Here is a 20,397-nt window from a genome sequence, read left to right as displayed (position 1 = left end):
AAGAGCTTTTGGTATTGCCAAAGAACTTACCAAGAAGTGGACCCCAGGATGGATGTTATAAATGATGAGAAAGGTAACACTCTTACCGAAAGTGTAGACATCAAAAGGCGATGGGTTCAGTATAGTTCCCAGCTGTTTGAGGCACAAGATGACAAGGTGTATGTACAGTGTGAAACGAGTGAGGAAGAACCTCCACCATTGAGATCTGAAGTTGAGCTTGCCATGGAACAAATGAAAAATGCTAAGTCACCTGGCATTGATAATGTAGCTTCTGAGTTGTGGAAGGCAACTGGGAAAGAAGGGATAGACCTAATGTGGCGTCTATGTGGTATCATCTGGAAAAAGAAGAAATGGCCGAGAGACTGGTGCAGGGCAGTATTTATTCCACTGCCAAAGAAGGAAATTTGAAAGAGTGTGCCAATCACCGGACCATCAGCCTGATTTGTCATGCAAGTAAAGTGCTTCTGAAGATCATCATCAAGAGAATGAAGAACAAAATGGAGCAGGAAATATCTGATGAGCAGGCAGGATTTCGTGAAGGAAGGGGTACTAGGGACCAAATTGTCAATATCAGGAATGTGATTGAGAAATGCAGAGAGCATAGACTTCCTCTTTACATGTGCTTCATAGATTACAGTACAGCTTTTGACTGTGTTAGCCACCCTCAGATGTGGGAAACTATGAAAAGATGGGTTTTCCAAGTCATCTTGTGGATCTGATCAGCTGCTTATATGAAGACCAAGAATCGGCAGTCAGAACAAGTAGTGGAGACACAGATTGGTTCAAGATTGGAAGAGGCTTACGACAGGGCTGTGTGCTATCACCAAACCTATTTAACATCTACTCTGAAGACATAATGAGAACAGCTTTGGAGGGGTTTGAAGGTGGAGTGAAGTTTGGCGGTACAAGAATTACTAACCTGAGGTACGCCGATGATACCACTCTTATTTGTAGCAGCAGAGTAGAGCTGATTGATCTTTTGAAGCGCATCAAAGAGGCCAGTGAAGAAAAACACCTTCTCCTGAACACAAAGAAGACAAAAATAATGGTTGTAGACAGAGAGAGAAAAAGTGATGAGTTTGTGATAGATGGACAACAGATTGAGGAGGTGAAGCAATTTGAATATCTGGGTTCAATGATTAACAACAGTGGTGACAGCACAACTGAAATTAAGAGAAAGACTGGCTATTGCAAGGACAACTGTGCAGGGCATGTCAAGCATATGGAAAAGCAGAGGCCTATCCATTGACCTCAAGGTACGCCTACTTCGTGCAACTGTGTTTTCCATTGCCACTTATGGATGCGAGTCTTGGGCTATGACCAAGAATGATAGGAAAAGAGTAGATGCTTTTGAGATGTGGTGTTACAGGAGGCTTCTACGAGTGACATGGAAAGACAGGAGAACAAATTCCTGGATCCTTGACAAGATTGGTACAAGTCTAACCATCAGAAGGGGCATAATGGAGAGAAAGCTGAAGTACTTTGGCCATATTGTCAGGAAACATGGAGGTGTAGAAAAACAGATTTTGCAAGGGGCCATGGAAGGCAAACGAGGAAGAGGACGTCCACCAACATCTTGGACTAATGACGTGAAGCTGGTTTCTAACCAGGGAATGCAAGGTGCAACACACTTGGCATCGGATCGAGTGAGATGGCGTACTCTTGTGAAGACCACAGCAGCGCTACACAGCGCCACCTGACACCCCGGTGTCGTCACTTAACATTCAAAGGCGTAACGCATGATCGTTCCCTAAGTCAAAAATACCCCCCTATTTTGCGCGGTTTCAAGAACATTTTCGTCATATTTCACCCCTATTGGACACGAAAACGGGTACAAATTAGCCTTAAAAATACCCCTATTTTTTGCATTTCAAGTACACCTTTACAAAAGCACCCCTTTTTTAACATTTCAAGAACACACACAAAAACACTTGTTCTGATTCATTGTCTTTCTGAGGAGAACTCTGTTGTCCTTTTAATATATAAATGAGGAAAATAACAGAAAAATATATACAAATACATCGAATAGGATGCATCTTGTGTTTTTTATGATACAGTTATCAACAATGTAATCTTTCCTCCCGTTTTTGTTTTTGCAAAATAAAGCTTGAATGTGACCAATAGGCCTACATAAACTGACTGACAAAAATTACGAAATCTGGCATTTGCCACGAATTCCATCACTCAAACCACTATATCAGCCCCATCTTAAGATATTTTCAAGAAAAACCTCTAGCTTGCCGGTCACCAAATATGCGGTTTTCGCCCTGCTGACTACAACTTCAGAAGGTTCAGAAGGAACAATTCCTTTATGATCAGGTGCCATTTCGAAGAGTTTGTGGCTCGGTTTGTGGGTAGGCCTACCCAGTTTGTCAAGGCTCCGGAGGCCGGGCGCGTCATTAATAAAGCCAATGAAAAAAGTCTCATGGAATCAGCGGCCAAACTGGGTAGTGACGTAATCGGTGTAAACAAACCATGAAACAAATAAAACAGAGTCGAGCGTGTTGCTGAATATTTAGGCCGGGATATTAGGAAGGCAAAAAAGTTTCACAAAAGTGAAATCCGGGAGTAAATTGAGCGAGAAATGGTAAGATTTCTTAGGATTTCAACATTAACATTATCATGATGATGATTCACAATTTCGAGTACACCGTCGTCAAAACAACCCTATTTTTTAAACATCGCGAACATAAAATGTTCGCGAACATAGTTTAAAAATAACCCCTTTTTTCGCGAAATTGGGAACGATCATGCGTACACATAGTCAATGTTAAGTGACGACACCGGGCCTGACACAGAGAGAGAGATGTTATGTGAAGTGTGAAAAAGGAGGACAGCCAAAATGATACTTGCCAGTCAGGTTTTTAAAAAGTCATACAATTTTCAATACTCATATAGGTAATGGCATTAAAAGCACTCACACCTAATGGGGTTGGCATTATCACGCTTTAATAGAAGAAATTTTCCGCCAGGTTTATACCGTACTCTTGATTACTTTTTTGTCTCGTTTTGATGTAATTTTGATAATGCAGATAAAAAAAAAATGAAAGCAATTAAACTAAAAATGAGAAATATTCGTATTTCATAGTTTTTCCTGATCACTTACAGGCAGGCAGCCTATAACACATATTCTTAAACACTTGAGAACGATCCTGCAACCTTATTGGTTCTTGCCCGTGTGATATGGCACGATATCACACATAGTTTACACCATGCACCATGTCTTGAAATTAACCGCGTTATTATTGAACCTAATTATACAATCATTATTGTTAATATAAGTGTGCTAATCACCATGGCTAATGATTATGTAAGTTATGGTTATATTAAAATGTATTTACAAAATTGGGCTAGAATTTATTTAATGGTGCGGTCCCGTCTGTTCCATGTCTGAATCGATCATTGCTGTGTTAAGATGATTTTCATATTGATTGTTTTTGTATAATGATCCTTAATGCATTTGATATAAATGATCAACATCTCATCGAAACAGATGATTAAACATTTTATTTCATCTATTTTAATTAAACTGGTTAGTGTTTTCATCAGACAGACGTTGTTCCAGATACATATTCGTATTTCATTTTGATCATCAATTCATCGCATTGTTTAAGGTATCAACGCTTTGATCTTCCCTGTTCTGATCTTATCATCTGTGACATCAATTGCAAAACATCACTGAACAGAATCATATTGTATTTCATCAGGAGAGTACATAACATGTGATATAACTGTTATTACGGGATACAATTCAAGGCTATACACAAACACAATATCTCTTACTGCCTATGTTATTTCAAATCACAACAATAAGTATAAAAAATGAAATACATCTTTTAATGAGAGAATCTTATGTCTTATTCTGGTTATGGCTATACACTTTGTTATCAAAACCTATATAAAACATTAATCTAATTGTATAGGCACATTGTTGTTATTACATTGCACGATGAAGCTTTGATTAATACTGGATGGCTTGCTATTCTTAGTGCTTTTTAGCGCATGAAAGCTAAAACATATCTCTCTTAAGGGAAGGGTATGAACGTTTGGACAGTATTTATTGTGGACATTGCATTCTGAATACGAAGAATGTCCTTCTGATATCAAATAATTTTGATTTTTGAAATTCGCAATGTAATACACATTTTATGGCAAATCATTAAAAATTGATATTTTGTTATTTAACAGTACTCGAAGTAAACTTTATAAATCTGATGATTTATATTTAACGTGTATGTAGGTGGGATGAAAAGCCGTCGATCAATTGAAAATTGTGACATTTCGTATTGAAGACATGGATTTTTTTCCAAAACACCAACAAAAATTAGGTCTTTTTGGGAAAAAAATCCATATCTTCAATATGAAAGGTCAAAATTTTCAATTGATCGTCGGCTTTTCCTCCCAGCTACATTCACTTTAAGAATATATCATTAGATTTATAAAATTTACTTCGAGGACTGTTATATATCAAAAACTTGAAAATATCAAATTTTTATAATTTGTCATAAAATTTGTATTATATCGTGATTTTCAAAAATGAAAATTATTTGATATCAGAAAGACATGCTTCGTATTCAGAATGCAATTCGATACGTCTGAGGTGCTCTCATGTCCCATAAAAAATACTGTCGAAACGCTCAAAACGCTCATTCTAGATCCCTTAACATGTTAAAATACTTTCACTTATAAATTACCAAACAAAAGAATGATTTGAATCCAAATTAATTGTATAAGCACATTGTTGGTATGACATTGCACGATGAAGCTTTGATTAATACTAGATGGCTTGCTATAGCTAGTGCTTTTTTAGCGCATGGAAGCTAAAATATATCTCTCTTAACGTGTTAAAATACTTTCCCTTATAAATTACCAAACAAAAGAATGATTTGAATCCAAATTAATTGTATAAGCACATTGTTGTTATTACATTGCACGATGAAGCTTTGATTAATACTAGATGGCTTGCTATAGCTAGTGCTTTTTTAGCGCATGGAAGCTAAAATATATCTCTCTTAACGTGTTAAAATACTTTCCCTTATAAATTACCAAACAAAAGAATGATTTGAATCCAAATTAATTGTATAGGCACATTGTTGTTATTACATTGCACGATGAAGCTTTGATTACTAGATGGCTTGCTATTCTTAGTGCTTTTTAGCGCATGAAAGCTAAAACATATCTCTCTTAAGGAAGGGGTATGAACGTTTGGACAGTATTTATTGTGGGACATTAGAGCACATCAGACATATCGAATTGCATTCTGAATACGAAGAATGTCCTTCTGATATCAAATAACTTTGATTTTTTGAAATTCGCAATGTAATACACATTTTATGGCAAATCATTAAAAATTGATATTTTTGTTATTTAACAGTACTCGAAGTAAACTTTATAAATATGATGATTTATATTTAACGTGTATGTAGGTGGGATGAAAAGCCGTCGATCAATTGAAAATTGTGACATTTCGTATTGAAGACATGGATTTTTTTTCCAAAACACCAACAAAAATTAGGTCTTTTGGGAAAAAATCCATATCTTCAATATGAAAGGTCAAAATTTTCAATTGATCGTCGGCTTTTCCTCCCAGCTACATTCACTTTAAGAATATATCATTAGATTTATAAAATTTACTTCGAGGACTGTTATATATCAAAAACTTGAAAAATATCAAATTTTTATAATTTGTCATAAAATTTGTATTATATCGTGATTTTCAAAAATGAAAATTATTTGATATTAGAAAGACATGCTTCGTATTCAGAATGCAATTCGATACGTCTGAGGTGCTCTCATGTCCCATAAAAAATACTGTCGAAACGCTCAAAACGCTCATTCTAGATCCCTTAACATGTTAAAATACTTTCACTTATAAATTACCAAACAAAAGAATGATTTGAATCCAAATTAATTGTATAAGCACATTGTAGGTATGACATTGCACGATGAAGCTTTGATTAATACCAGATGGCTTGCTATAGCTAGTGCTTTTTTAGCGCATGGAAGCTAAAAAATATCTCTCTTAACGTGTTAAAATACTTTGCCTTATAATTACCAAACAAGAGAATGATTTGAATCCACATAATAATTATTTATATCTTCTTGTTTGTACCTCCATAGCATAGTTTGAAGTTGCTTTAAAATAAACATATGAAAAAGACCTTAATAGTACTTAATTAAGTGTTATCTTGTTTATATAAAATTGTTTTATTGATGATCAAACCGAATGAAGAAATTATATTAAAACTATTGGATCTACTGACTTACCCATAGCAAGTTCAAAAAATCCATTGCCCAATATATTAAATGGTGGATAGTCCGATAATCATTTTACTTCACACGGAAGCTTGCCAAAATAATCTGATTCCAAGTTTCTAACTTAAATTGCCCCAATCGTTTAGATATGAAAGAACATCAAAATTTGAAACTCATTTTTTGTTTTTAGGTTTGGAGTTACTATAGTCATGACTGTAGCAAAGCGCATACAAAACATTGTTTCTTGACAAAAGCAAGGCACAGTGTTACAATTTCAAGATAGCAATGTTTTTTGCCCTCCTGGACATTTCACATTTTTGAGATAAGAGGTCTTGTCATTACAGCGACGATATGTAGTTCTTAAGGCAGTTCTTAAGGTCGGATAGGGTAACAACATAAAAAATAGATCATAACGTCAATATTACTTCAAAGATATCTTCTAATAAACAAAGTATTTTGAAACATTCCTGCGAGCTCGAGGATAGCGCAGATTGTACATAGCAGTCACTATGTATGAAATTATTGCAGCTAAGCTGTAGCCTAAGAAGGAAAAAATCAGTAACATAAAACACAATAACGCAAAACAGATACACTCTTCGTAATAACCGATTATTACAGCCCGCAGCAAAGTTTTGAGGATGCTTGTCACTTAAACATCACTACGCCTATGTAATCAGTAAGTATCAAGATCGGTTTCCGACATTATATTGGAACATGAAAGGCAGAAACAAATTCAACCAGTTTATCTCAAAATCTACCCTGAAGCAATTCGTAACAGTACGTTTGAAATTACCTGTCTTCAAAGCATCGTGTCATATAGTAAATCGTACGTTGATGGACTGGTTTGTTTTAATGCATGATAATAGTCTGATATTTCAAATTATACTACCACTAAAATTTTACAAGTGCATAATGGTAAGGCCGCATTACCTTCATTTCTTGCTACAAGTACTGTACTTTAGATGCCTATTGATTGTCTTACGCTAATTGCTTACATTGAAAGTGTGTGTGTCGGGATGTTTTTTCATTTGTTTACTTAACCTTTTTGCATGTGTTTGAGCGTATGTATGTCCTAAAAGGAGTCTCATCTGGTTAATTTGTCCATGTTTTTACGAGTCGTAAATGACTTAAGGCTTACTAATTCACCATAAAATTTGTATTATATCGTGAATTTAAAAAATCCAAATGATTTGATATCAGAAGTACAGTCCTCGTACATGCAATTTGGTGTGTCTGATGTGCTCTCAAATCCCATAAAATACTGTGCAAATGTTCCTACCCGATTCCTTAAGAACATACTATGGCAAATGTTGTTTTATTGTCTGATTATTGTAAAAGGGTACTGCAGTCATCCCCTCATTCATGCTAAAATCAATTCCACTATGAATATCATTCAATAATATTTTGGATTCAATGACATGTTACATTTATTATTATTTTAAGGTAAAGATCGTGGTAAAGGTCATTTTCTTTCTTTTATGTAATACGACGTAGTTTTTGAAAGGTAATCTATGATATTTCCTAAATTGCCTGGAACTGAAAAGGCTGTAATGTTAAAAGAAGGAAAAGTAATATTGTACACGCCCCCGTAGAATTTATTATTCAATTTTGTATAAATATCCTCACGAAATGGATAAGTTCCTTATAAAAAGAATGTAGAATGAGAGAGAGAGACAGAGAGAAAAGAAGAACGACTTGTTTGTTCATTGAATGAGCATAGTACAAAGAGTTTCTTTAAAAATGTTGAAATGTTTTGAATACATCTCTTTCGTCTCTCAAGTGTTCAAAGTGTCCATACAACATTATTGATGCTTATCAAACGGTTACTCTTTTCTGACGTTACAATAATAAATTGAAGATGGTTTAACATTATGTATATTCTAAAGCTTGTCCCAATAAAATTGCTGCTCGTTTTTGGGTAGAGGCAGAGGTAAATAAGGTAAATAATTTTAATTATTTACCTCTGCCTCTACCCGAAAACGAAATGTTCATCCATGATTTCTTTTTGTAGACCTTTAAAACCCATTTACCACATTTATTTCTAAATGACGACATCATACCAGTTTCACATACATATAGACAATGGGATTAAAAGCATTCACACCTTATCACGCTTTAATAGATAAACTTTTCCTGAAATGCTTATACCCTTGATTGCAATTCTCCTTATTTTCATGTAATTTGATAATGACACATGAAAAAAATAAAGCCTTAAAATAAAATGAGAAATATTCGTATTTTATAATTTCTTTGACATCAATTCAGTTTGTTTCTGATTACTAACAGCCAGACATGTAAATAATTTTATATTATGTAAATCACGATTATATTTTTATCTTTGAACGTTTGGTGGAATTAGTATGTAAGATATAAGTCGTCTGCACTATGCCTCGATATGAAGCGCCGCGTTATTATTGAACATAATGCAATTATTGTTATGTAATTGGGCTAATCACGAGGTGCACTTATCACGGATGCCTCTGTACGTTAGATGGATAATCGTGTTAAACAACATAATTAGCAGAATTGGGTTAATATGAATATAATGCTGCTGCTCTATCTGTTCCATGTCTGAGTTCATCATGGCTGTGTAAGAAGTGTTTCTTGTCGATTGATTTTGTATATGATCCGTAATACTTTTGATATAAAGCATCAATATCTTGTAAAAATAAACAATTTTTACACACTATAGTTGATCTATTTAAATTTAACTAGTTGGTATTTTTTCTGATACATAGTTAATTCATGGCAGTAAAGTTTCATTGACTAGAATTGATCTATCCTATTCTCCTCTTACCATGGATTCAACTGTGACATCAATTGCAAAACATCACTGAATAGAATCATTGTGTTTCATCACGAGAGTACATTACATGTAATGGAACAGTTATCATGAGGTAAAAGTCAAAGCTATACACAAACACAGTATCTTTTACTGTTTATGTTATTTCAAATCACAACAATAAGTATAAAAAAATGAAATACACGTTTAAATGAGAGAATCTAATGTCTTATTCTGGTTATGGATATACACTTTATTATTTAAACCTATATAAAACATTAACCTAATTGTAGAAAGCACATTGTCCTCTGATATCACACGATGAAGCTTTGATTGCTAGATGGCTTTGTATTATAGCGAGTGATTTGTAGCTGATAAAATAATAGATTGTACTTTGCGGTCATAGTACGACCCATCCCATTGGCCAACACCCGTTACTATGATTAAACGTCAAGCAGGGGACGAAAGTTTTTATTACTGTAATATTAAAAGGTAAATGAACTAACAATAACTCAATTCCTGTCAAATTAAATTCCCCAACAGATCGAGTTGGAACAGATTATAATCGTCCTATAATAATAGTACATTTTTACTTGATGATGCAAGAAAATATTATTTTCGTAATGTGCAGTTATATTTTTCGATGTCACAAAGAATTGGGCATAGGGGGTTTTATAACAGGTGTGCAGCTTAATGTGTGTCATAGAGCAGCATCTTGAAATTTAATGGGGGTTTATAACAGGATGGTCATTATGTTTTGGTACATTATTATCCATATTAATTGAGTTAAATGCTATCTCTAATATAACATATTTGGATGTCATCTTAAGGTGGTACTACACCCAGTGCATTTTTGTGCGGTTTTTTTTTCATTTTGTGAAGAACTGGTGGTATGCAAAATGAAGGGGCAAATCTCCTAGTTCTATTGGTGGCATCGGTATCAATGTAGCTTACATGGTTTTAAAGGTAGAAGCCAAAAAGTGGTACATCAGTGATGTGTTTACTCATTCAATAATATTTCTTTATACTACCTAAAGATTAAACATTGATTCTAGGATTGCGTTGATCTCTTAAGGCCGTCTAAAATTTAAAGATTTTAAAAGGACGTTTCAATTGACACCCTCATCCATATTTTTCCGTAGCTCTATCAAGATGGATATTTTGGTATCAGTGGGGGGAATTTTGTCAGTAATTTGCTCATTCAAATACTCCTGCTCAAAAAATGTATTATTTGAGAATTTGAATTGTTTGTCAAGAATTGGCTTATAGCAAGAGAAGTAAAAAACCAAGCATATAAATCTTCAATTATAGATATAAAGGATAGTTTTTACGGCAGTTCTTAAGGTCAGTTAGGGTAACAAAAATTACTAAAAAGTAGATCACAACTTCAATATTTCTCCAGATTCATCCTCAATTATACAATATATTTTAAAACATTCCTTCGAGGATAGCGTAGATTATACAGAATAATCAACTGAATGAAATGATTTTAGGTAACCTATGATTTTGAAGGAAAATCAGTAACATAAGACACAATATAACGCAAAACATTATACACTCTTCATAATAACCTATTATTACAGCCCGCAGCAAAGTTTTGAGGATGATTGTCACTTAAACATCACTACGCCTATGTAATCAGTCAGTATCAAGATCGGTTTCCGGCATTATATTGGAATAAGAAAGGCAGAAACAAATTTAACCAGTTTATCTCAAAATCTTCCCTGAAGCAATTCGTAACAGTACGTTTGAAATTACCTGTCTTCATAGCAGCTTGTCAGGGGTAAATCTACGTTGATGGACTGGTTTTGTTTCAATGCTTAATACTAAAATTGTATACAGCAAGTAATGGTAACATAGCATTACCTTCATTTCTTGCTGCTGTCCTTCGGATGCGTGATTGATTGTCATACGATAAATCGCTAATTGTTTTAATTTTAAGTCCTTAACTTTTTGCATTTGTTTGAGCTTATGTATGTCCTGGAAGGAGTCTCATCTGGTTCATTTGTCCATGTTGTATGCAATGTTAGAAACTATCACATTTGATATTATTGCAAGATAAAGGGCATGGTAAAGGTAATTCCCGTTGTTTTGCAACACAAAGTAGCTGCTTTATCATATTTTGTGATATTTCCTAAATTACCTAGAAGGGCAAAATAAGATAAAGTAATACTTTGCACGCTCCCTCAGGTTTCATTTTTCAATATTTGTAAATATCCACCCGAAATGTCGCCAGAAGTCTGCAAAAAATAAACGAAAATAGGCTTGGTTGTTCATTGATGAGTTACTTAAAAGAGTGACTTAAAATCTCCAAATATTTGAAATGTTGAACTACATTAGCAATAGCAATGACGTTTTGGGTACACCTCTTTCTTTTCTTAAGTGTTTAAAATGTCAATGGATACAACATTATTGATACTTACTACGCTGTTACTCTTTCAAGATAATGCAATTGAAGATGGTTATCTGTATTCAGTTATGTTTTGGTATGATTCGCTTCTCTTATTTGGTAAACAACGACTTTTTCATCACACCAAATTCATTCATAAATGCCGGTTTCTTTCAAATAACGGATTTGATTCTGATGATTATTCCACAGAATGAAGTAAGACATTTAAATAGCCCAATATGCAATAAAGGTAGTATATTATTCTAAAACAACCTGGAACATATTAATTAAAAATAAAAACTGGTCCTGCAATTAAAGGCTTCTTTACATCAATCTTATAAATGAAGAACTAAAAGAAGTTAACAATTGGTTCAAAGATAACAAATTATCACTTAATGCTAGCAAAACGAAATATATGATTCTTGGAACATTATATGGTATCAAATATTTATAAATCTGATATAAATGTAATTTTATACAGTACCTGTTTGCTGAGATTTAAACATATCAAATTCCTATGTGTGCTAATTGACGCTTCCCTTACATGGAAAAATCACATTAACTGTGTGTCCAAAACAATAGAAATATTGATGTGATGAATAAACTTAAATACTTTATCCCTAACCGTATATTATTTACTCTTTACTCTACCCTTATTCTGCCCTAGCTATTTGAACTATGGTATACTTATCTGGGGAAATGCCTGTAAATCTTATTTGGAAAAACTTGTCAAGATTCAAAAGTAGGCAATAAGGACAATTTCTAATAGTCATACTGTACTACCAATATTTTGCCAAATACAATGCTTTAACAGTCACTTTTGTACACGTTTGAATTGGATGTTTTCATGTATGAACGAGCTGCCTTCCTCATTTAAATATTACTTTAAGAAACGGTCTGATATCCATAGCTATTCGACAATACACTGTAACAACTACAATATAACCAAAAATAAGAAAACATTTTCGGACCATTCTGTTCGTACTGGTGGTCCCTATCTTTGGAATTCTTTAGAAAATGAGATTAAGGGGGTACTATATCCCTGTGGTAAATTTGTGACTATTTTTGCATTATTCTCAAAAACTAATAACATACTGGTAATAAACGTTCTGTATATTATAGGGGCGAAGAATCCAGTTACTACACTGGAATTTCAGTGACCCAAGACAAGCGGTTCGTTATTTATGATAAGAAATGAGGTACCGCTAGGATGTATCCTATCATATATACTGAACCGCTTGTCTTGAGTCAATTAAATTTTAGTGTAGTAACTGGATTCCTTGCCCCAATAATATACATAACTTTTGTTACCAGTGTGTTATTATTTTTTACATTTTAAGAAAAAATTCATTTTAAATTACGTTTGATTTTGATTTTCACTTCTTCTTTTCTTTTGAGCACTTCATCCAAATATTACACTATGGTTTATAAATTTCCCTGAGCAGCGTCCTTTGTCTTGTTCCTTAGTTGTTTTATTTGGCTTTGTTATTTTTTACTCCTATAATAGGGCATGAATAGGGTAAGGCTTTTTATAGGTCTCTTTGGCCTTTCAGCCTTTTCCTCCATAACGTGCCTTGTTATTAATTTTGTTGCCATCAAGTTGTTTGTCTGATTTTGATATATTTTGTTGTATGTAAATATTTTTATGGAAATAAATGATGAATGAATGAATGAATGAATGAATGAATGAATGAATGAATGAATGAATGAATGAACATGCCATATAATTTCAGAAATGTTTCTAAATTTTACATTACATAAATGCTTTCCTAACCTTTAGTTTAGGACAGGTTGAAATCATTTGAATGGGAAAATGATACAAAAATACATATGATATATTTAACGTGAAGTATGAAAAGTAAGAAATTCTATAACGACACTTTCCTGTCAGGTTAAGCAAATCATGTGAAGAAATGGTGGTATGCAAAATGAAGGGACATCATATAATTTCCAAATACTTTTAAAAAGGCAATAGCATAACGCATTTACACCTTATGGAGCTGGCATTATCACGCTTTAATAGATGAAATTTTCCTTTTATGCTTATATACCCTTGATTGCATTGTTCACTCATTTTGATGTAATTGATAATGGCACATGAAAAAAACCTTAAAAAGAAAATGAGAAATATTCGTATTAGATCATTTCTTTGACATCAATTTGGTTTGTTCCTGCTTAGTTACAGCCAGACAACCTGTAACATAATTCTATATGTGTTAATCGTCATTGTATTTTCATCTTTGAACATCTTTGAAAGTATAGTCCCGTTTTTGTGTGTGATCAGTAATACTTTTGATTTAAATGATCAGTATCTCGTCAACACAGATAATTATAATGTGATTCGTAATACTGCCAGAACAGATATTAAATCTTCATCTATTTGAATTAAACTAAATTAGTTTGTTCATGTTTTATTCCTTTATTCTACAAAGAATGTTAATCCTATTAATGATAAGTCAATATAGCCGCTTCCAGGTAAAATTAAATTCATATTACACGCCTATTTGATCTATCCTAACCTATTCTCCTCTTGTCACGGATTCAACTGTGACATCAATTGCAAAACATCACTGAACAGAATCATTGTGTTTCATCAGGAGAGTACATTACATGTAATGGAACTGTTATCACGAGATTAAAGTCAAAGCTATACACAAACAGAGTATCTCTTACTGCTTATGTAATTTCAAATCAGAACAATAAGTATAAAATGTGAAATACATGTTTAAATGAGAGAATCTAATGTCTTATTCTGGTTATAGCTATACACTTTGTTATCAAAACCTATGTAAAACATTAACCTAATATTGTATAAAGCACATAGTGCTATGATATCGCACGATGAAATTTTGATTACTATGGCTTCGTATACATGGTATAGCGAGTGCTTTGTAGCTGATGAAATAATACTCTGCTGTCATAATACGGGGCGTTCTATTGGTCAGCATCCATGATTTAATGTCAAGCAGGGGATGATAACAATACCCCTAAAATTTGAGACGTTATGTTTATAGATAATTTGGGATAGGTTTTTATAGGATATAAGATGCAATAGTGGCTAAGTTAATACTTCATAGTTATTAACCAATAGCCGAAACCGATATAAGATGCAATAGTGGCTAAGTTAATACTTCATAGTTATTAACCAATAGCCGAAACCGAATACTTGTGTGTGAAATGAAAGGTAGTCGACCAGTAAAATTAAATCACCGACAGATCATGGAGGTAGTAGAGAAGGAGAAAGCTCGCACGCATTCTATTGTACAATCATAATTGCCGCCCTTTGAGGTTTCCAGATCAACGTTTTTATTATGTAACACGATTATCACTTATAATCTTTTGTGTTGTATACATGCATGGTCGCACACTTGTGTGCGCTATAAATATGATGAAACAGCATAAGTCATTCTAACTTGATGAAAATGATGCGCATTATGCTTCACATCTCTTTCATTGGCTAGTTTAAAAGAGGGCCCAGGACGCGGTTTATTTTGAAACCTCGGGGGAGGAACAATTGTTAAAATTTTGGGTAAACAAATAAAATCGGACCAACCCGGGCAGTACCGGGCAACACTGAGATACATCTCGTTTGATGGGAGAATTCCTCAACTTAACAATGCGCAATTTATTTTAATAAGATCTTCGTATTTTTAAAACAGTGGTTAAAACAATTTTACCCGTCCTTAAAATGTGTGTGAACTGCACCATTCCATAATAAACTGTTTAGAAACATTCTGGAACAAAATGTTTCAACATATTAATCGTAAAAAACATCATGTATTAAATGAAATATCAATATTCAAGTTCAACAGCTATGTAAATGTATGCGCATCCATAATACATGTTTTGCGCATACGTGATTTACTTGTTACTAAATATGAACCCCCATGAGACGGAGTCATTCCAGAAATTATCGGCGATGATCATTAGATCAAAGGTATATCTGTCTCTATTGTGTATACAATAGGATTTACGTAATGAGCTTAACGCGAGCTCACTCCTTCTCTACTACCTTCATGGACAGATCGAGTTGGAACAGATAATATTTATTGATAATGCACTGACTAAAATCTTGCAAATGTCCTTCACAAGGTTTAATTTACTTTTCGATATCACAACGGTATTTTTGGTGATTTTATTTTTATAACGGCTATGTTTAATAACATGTGCCATAGAGCAGAAACTTTAATAAGTGGTAAGACTCACATAGGGATTTGTAACAGGCCGATGGATCTGATCATGTTTTGGATATGATTATCCTTAAGGGTACTACACCCTGTGGTAGATTTATGACTATTTTTGCTTTTCTCAAAAATAATAACACACTGGTAACAAAATTTATGTATATTATTGGGGCAAGGAATCCAATTACTACACTGAAATGTCAGTGACTCAAGACAAGCGGTTTAGTATATATGATCGGAAATGAGGTACATCCTAGCGGTACCTCTTTTCTTATCATAAATAACGAACGGCTTGTCTTGGGTCACTGAAATTCCAGTGTAGTAATTGAATTCCTTGCCCCTATAATATACATAACTTTTGTTACCACTGTTTTATTAGTTTTTGAGAAAAATGCAAAAATAGACACAAATTTATCGAGGGTGTAGTACCTCCTTAAAGAGATCAATTAAATTCTCTCATATAACACAATATTAAAGAAAAAGGTCGTCTCTGAAACAAATTTTAACACATTTAACGACATATCTCATAAATCATTGTTTTCTCTTTCGATTATAAGAATTTAGAGGAATCCAATTTACTTCATTATGTGTTGGCTTGTTAAGAAGAATTATGTTATAGATGACCAATCAAGCCTATCCCAAAACCGAATGAATAAATCATATTACAACTACTGAATGTGCTTATTTACCCATAGCAAGTTGATTCAAAAATTCATTCATGTCCAATAACGTCTAAAAATCTCTTGCATGGATACGAAGGTAATTCAACTGGAAAATTTGAACGGACTTGCTAGAGCGCTTATAATGTAGCGCATCTAACGTGAAATATCGGGTTAAGTGACCGCTTTTATATTGGAATCGTGCATTCGACTATCGTGGTATGTCGGTAGTTTTTACCTACCTATACCTATCTTTATACTACCGAAAGCTTGTCTTTTACAGTAGATTTGTACACATTGCATTCTGGAAATGCATTAACCCAAATTTTAAAGATTTAAAAGGAGGTTACGATTGCCAGGCTCAACCATATTTTTCTGCTAATGTTATCAGGATGGATATCTTGTCGTCAGTGGAATTCTCGCATTACTGGTGATGGTCTGATGATTTCATATGGTGTTTACCTTTAACATGGAAGGCTGTCACCAAGATATCATGATTGCCCCAGCAGATTAAAGTCAAGAACGTTAATCACAATGACCCATTGAATAAGACCATTTTGCCAAATAAAATAATACTTTACACGCTCCCGTAGGTTTTGTTACTCAATATTTATAAATATCCTCATAAAAAGAAAGTAGCATGAGACAAATAAAGGAATAACGAAAGCGCATAATGCGCTGTCGCCAAAAGTCTGTTATTAAATTAGAGAAAATAGACTTGTTTTTTCACTGAATGAGCATAAAGAGTTTGTTAAAAATTTGAAATGTTGAACTGGATATCTACATTAGCAATGACGTTTTGATATATCTTTTTGTTCTCTTCAAGTGTTTAAGGGTACACGACGAAGCAGCTAAAAAATCATTTTTATTTTTTAGATCAATATATTATTCAAAACTAACACTTGCAAAAGTTCATCTACAATACTTTGAAAACGTGCTTGATTTATTGTTGTTAATGAGTTATGTACATTTTACAAAAGTGTTGTTGTTTCAGCCTTCTTTACAACACAACTCAAAAACCTAAGGACCTGCAAAAGTATATTTGTGATATTTGAATTCTTCAACACCCTCGCTATGAAATGAGCATTGCAGTTTTTGCCAAAGCTCACTACCATTCGCAAGATGCTGTAAACTACCAAATCGCAACAGTTTAAAATAGATGCTAACCTTATACAACATTTATTAGTGCTTATTAAGCGGTTATCATTAAGATGTTGTACAATCAATGAAGATGGTTCAACATTATATATAGCTAATATGCTTTCACCTTTTGATGTTTCCTATTACAGATAATAAACCCGTGCTCCTTTCAGATGATGTATATAGAAAATCTGTAGCACTTAGCGATCTAGTATCTGACCCAAAGAAGGTAAGAAAATTTAGTTTCAAATCTATGTTGGATTTGTTTCAAGTTGTGTAGCCTTATTTGACAGAGCTTAATTTGAAGTCTTCATTCCAGAGTGGCGTCAGGTGATTGTTGAACATTCTTTTAAAAATTGGCACATAGTATGTTTTTAATGATGCTCTCTTTCATTTTGCCATTGTCTCAACAGCTACTTTAGCTAATATTAATGAGTAATTAATTAATTCAATTTGGCGTATGGTTACAAAGTAAAATTTTGTGTTTTCCATAGTGGCGTATCCACCGTACGTCACTTTTTATAAACAATAGTGAATAAACTAAGACATACCGGCAAAATGAAACATTGCACGTCATTTTGGCGTATCACCTCACTTCATTCCATAGTAGCGCAAGGTCACTTTACGCCACTATGTAACGAAGCCGATTACATGGCGACAGAGGTGGCGTAATGTTAGGGTACTGTGTTTTGTGTGTTTTCCATAATGACGTATTAGTTCGTACTTATTATTTTTAATTTGCCATTTCTTATGAAAGTTATATAAAGATAAAATCTATTTATTTTACTGCAGAAATTTCCAACAAAATAATCAAGTACAAAATATAATGAATGTCTGATTTACACAACTCGATTTTATATTGGCATTTCTTCAAATCCAATTTTCTCGAAAAGTTGTTTATTGAAGACGACGAATTAGTAAAGCGGGTGACGTTTTAAGGATTTTGGTAACAATGTGGGTTAAATTAAGAGATTTGATCCCGATCTACACCAGCAAGTGCTGTTTATATTGGGTTGCATTTACGTTTCTTGACGTTTTTCAAAAGAGTAAGAAAGAGTAAATTCAATGAATCATCCAATTCTTGAATTAAAGCTAATTAGGCCTATATGAATTTGCTGCGTTCTATAGAAACTTGTCTTTGTCTCACTATCACCTGTCTACCAGTATATATTGTGAAAAAATGTTACAAGAACTTTTAATATTATAAAGAAACTGTGTAACAAACTACATAACATTTTGAAATAACGATTTTGTGTCATTCAGTCGGCAGAACAATGTTTAAGTGGATTAGTTAGTCACCTTACAACAGCAATACCCAAGTCATCACTGGCCAAGACACAAGTTTTGTTTCAAGGAACAGAGAGTTTACGACAGTTGCAAGAACATGAAAAACAAAAACTTCTTCAAGCTGTAAGTACTATTAAAGGAGGATTTCGTGATCCTAGCATCCTCTTTTTATGACATTTTTCAGTAGATATTCACGAAAAAGCTTATTCCCAAAATTTCAGTTGATTCCGATTTTGCGTTTGCGAGTTATGCATGATTATGTGTATTACACTGCTCCATAGACAATACGTTGTAATTTCGTTCTGGTGCACCAGAACGAAATTCAAATTTCGCGATATCTTTGCTAAACGAATTAATCTGCAAGAAATATTTTGTACATAAACATTATGTAGCTAGAGTATTCCAGTGATATAAAAATCTCAACTTTTTTTGAGAAAAGTGGGGGGATGAGGCTGTGGATCACGAAATGCCCCTTTAAGTTGTAAAGTGATTTTGTACCTATACACTAGTTTGAAAACATGATGAGACTCAAAGTTATTTTATTTTAGATTGTGAGGAAACTTTATTAGCCAGAATCCACTTAACTTTACTCGGAAGTTAATGTGCAAAATGGGATAATTTACAACGTAGAATCGGCAGTATTATGGATATTGTTGCCTGTATGTGTTTGAACAACACTATATTCCAGGTAATTTCGCAAAGCCTTTGTTCTAAAAATAATCGCATCAGTTGACTTTGATTTATTAGTTAGAACATAGAGGTTCTGTAGAACCCTGAGGACCAATACTTTCGTGCTGAAATCCATCGTTGAAATGGAAATGAAAAATTTCCAATTCAAAAATCGTCAACAATTGTATATATACACATAATAGAGATGTGCAGGATGCTTTTAGTGACAAAAATGATGACAAGATCGATGTTGTCTTCGACAAATTCGCAGCTCTTCACAACTTCACACTCTTTTTTATGCCACTAGTCATTTTTAATGATACAATGTACATCTGTCAAATCTTAAATTCTACTTGGCATTATGACGCAGAATCGTCTTCGCTATAGCATGTCTATAAAATAAAGACATAGAGCTGTCATGCTTTTAAAAACCAGTATATGATAATCCATAAAAGTGCAAGAAATTGGTTATAACAGTTATTTTAACTTGATGTTGTTTTTCGTGCTGTGTGGAGTTAATTTGCCCATTGCACGGACGTTGTAACAGGATTTATTACCAAAGCAATGGGTCAAAACTACAGTAAGCCAAAAAAAGTAAGGTACCAGTTATGTTTACCCCCTGTTTATCCTGAACAAATGTCATAATTGGAACCAGCAGCCAATAGCTGCATCTTTTAGCTCGAATTTAAGACCTCATTCGTTGAAATTGTTCAAGAAATAAAGACACGACGATCCAAAACCCCAAGGAAAGTGCCAATTTAAAAGTTGCAGTTTCCCCCATTGCATGCGCTATTGATTTGTACACAAATCGTTTGCGAACAAGTGAACTTGCGCCGCGCTGCCATTGATTAGCACGTTAAAACTAGCGTCATGCTTTCATTGATTAGAACACAAAAGTGCAACTTTTGATTTCGTCTCTTCAATAGGTTTTAGATCACCAATTTCAACAAAATAAGGTCTTGAATCAGAGCTAAAGAGTTCAGGTATTCTTTTGGCTTACTGTATTTTTGAATGTATTGCCCTGCACTATAG

The 20,397-nt window shown here is 33.7% G+C and overlaps 1 protein-coding gene across 3 annotated transcripts in view; it reads left to right on the top strand.

The window, feature by feature from the left end:
* LOC140148753 (ectonucleoside triphosphate diphosphohydrolase 6-like) overlaps positions 1–20,397 on the top strand; it is a 186,186-nt gene that overhangs the window by 149,147 nt on the left and 16,642 nt on the right. For all 3 annotated transcript variants that reach the window (XM_072170814.1, XM_072170822.1, XM_072170805.1), the window contains 2 exons: positions 17,559–17,638; positions 18,673–18,819. In XM_072170814.1, the coding sequence (XP_072026915.1) occupies positions 17,559–17,638; positions 18,673–18,819 (227 nt within the window). The remainder of the gene's footprint in view (positions 1–17,558; positions 17,639–18,672; positions 18,820–20,397) is intronic.

This window comes from Amphiura filiformis, chromosome 1, assembly GCF_039555335.1.
Source record: "Amphiura filiformis chromosome 1, Afil_fr2py, whole genome shotgun sequence".
In the NCBI taxonomy this organism is placed as follows: Eukaryota; Metazoa; Echinodermata; class Ophiuroidea; order Amphilepidida; family Amphiuridae; genus Amphiura; species Amphiura filiformis.
Note: the sequence above shows the minus strand (reverse complement) of the source record. Positions and strands in the feature narration are given on the sequence as shown.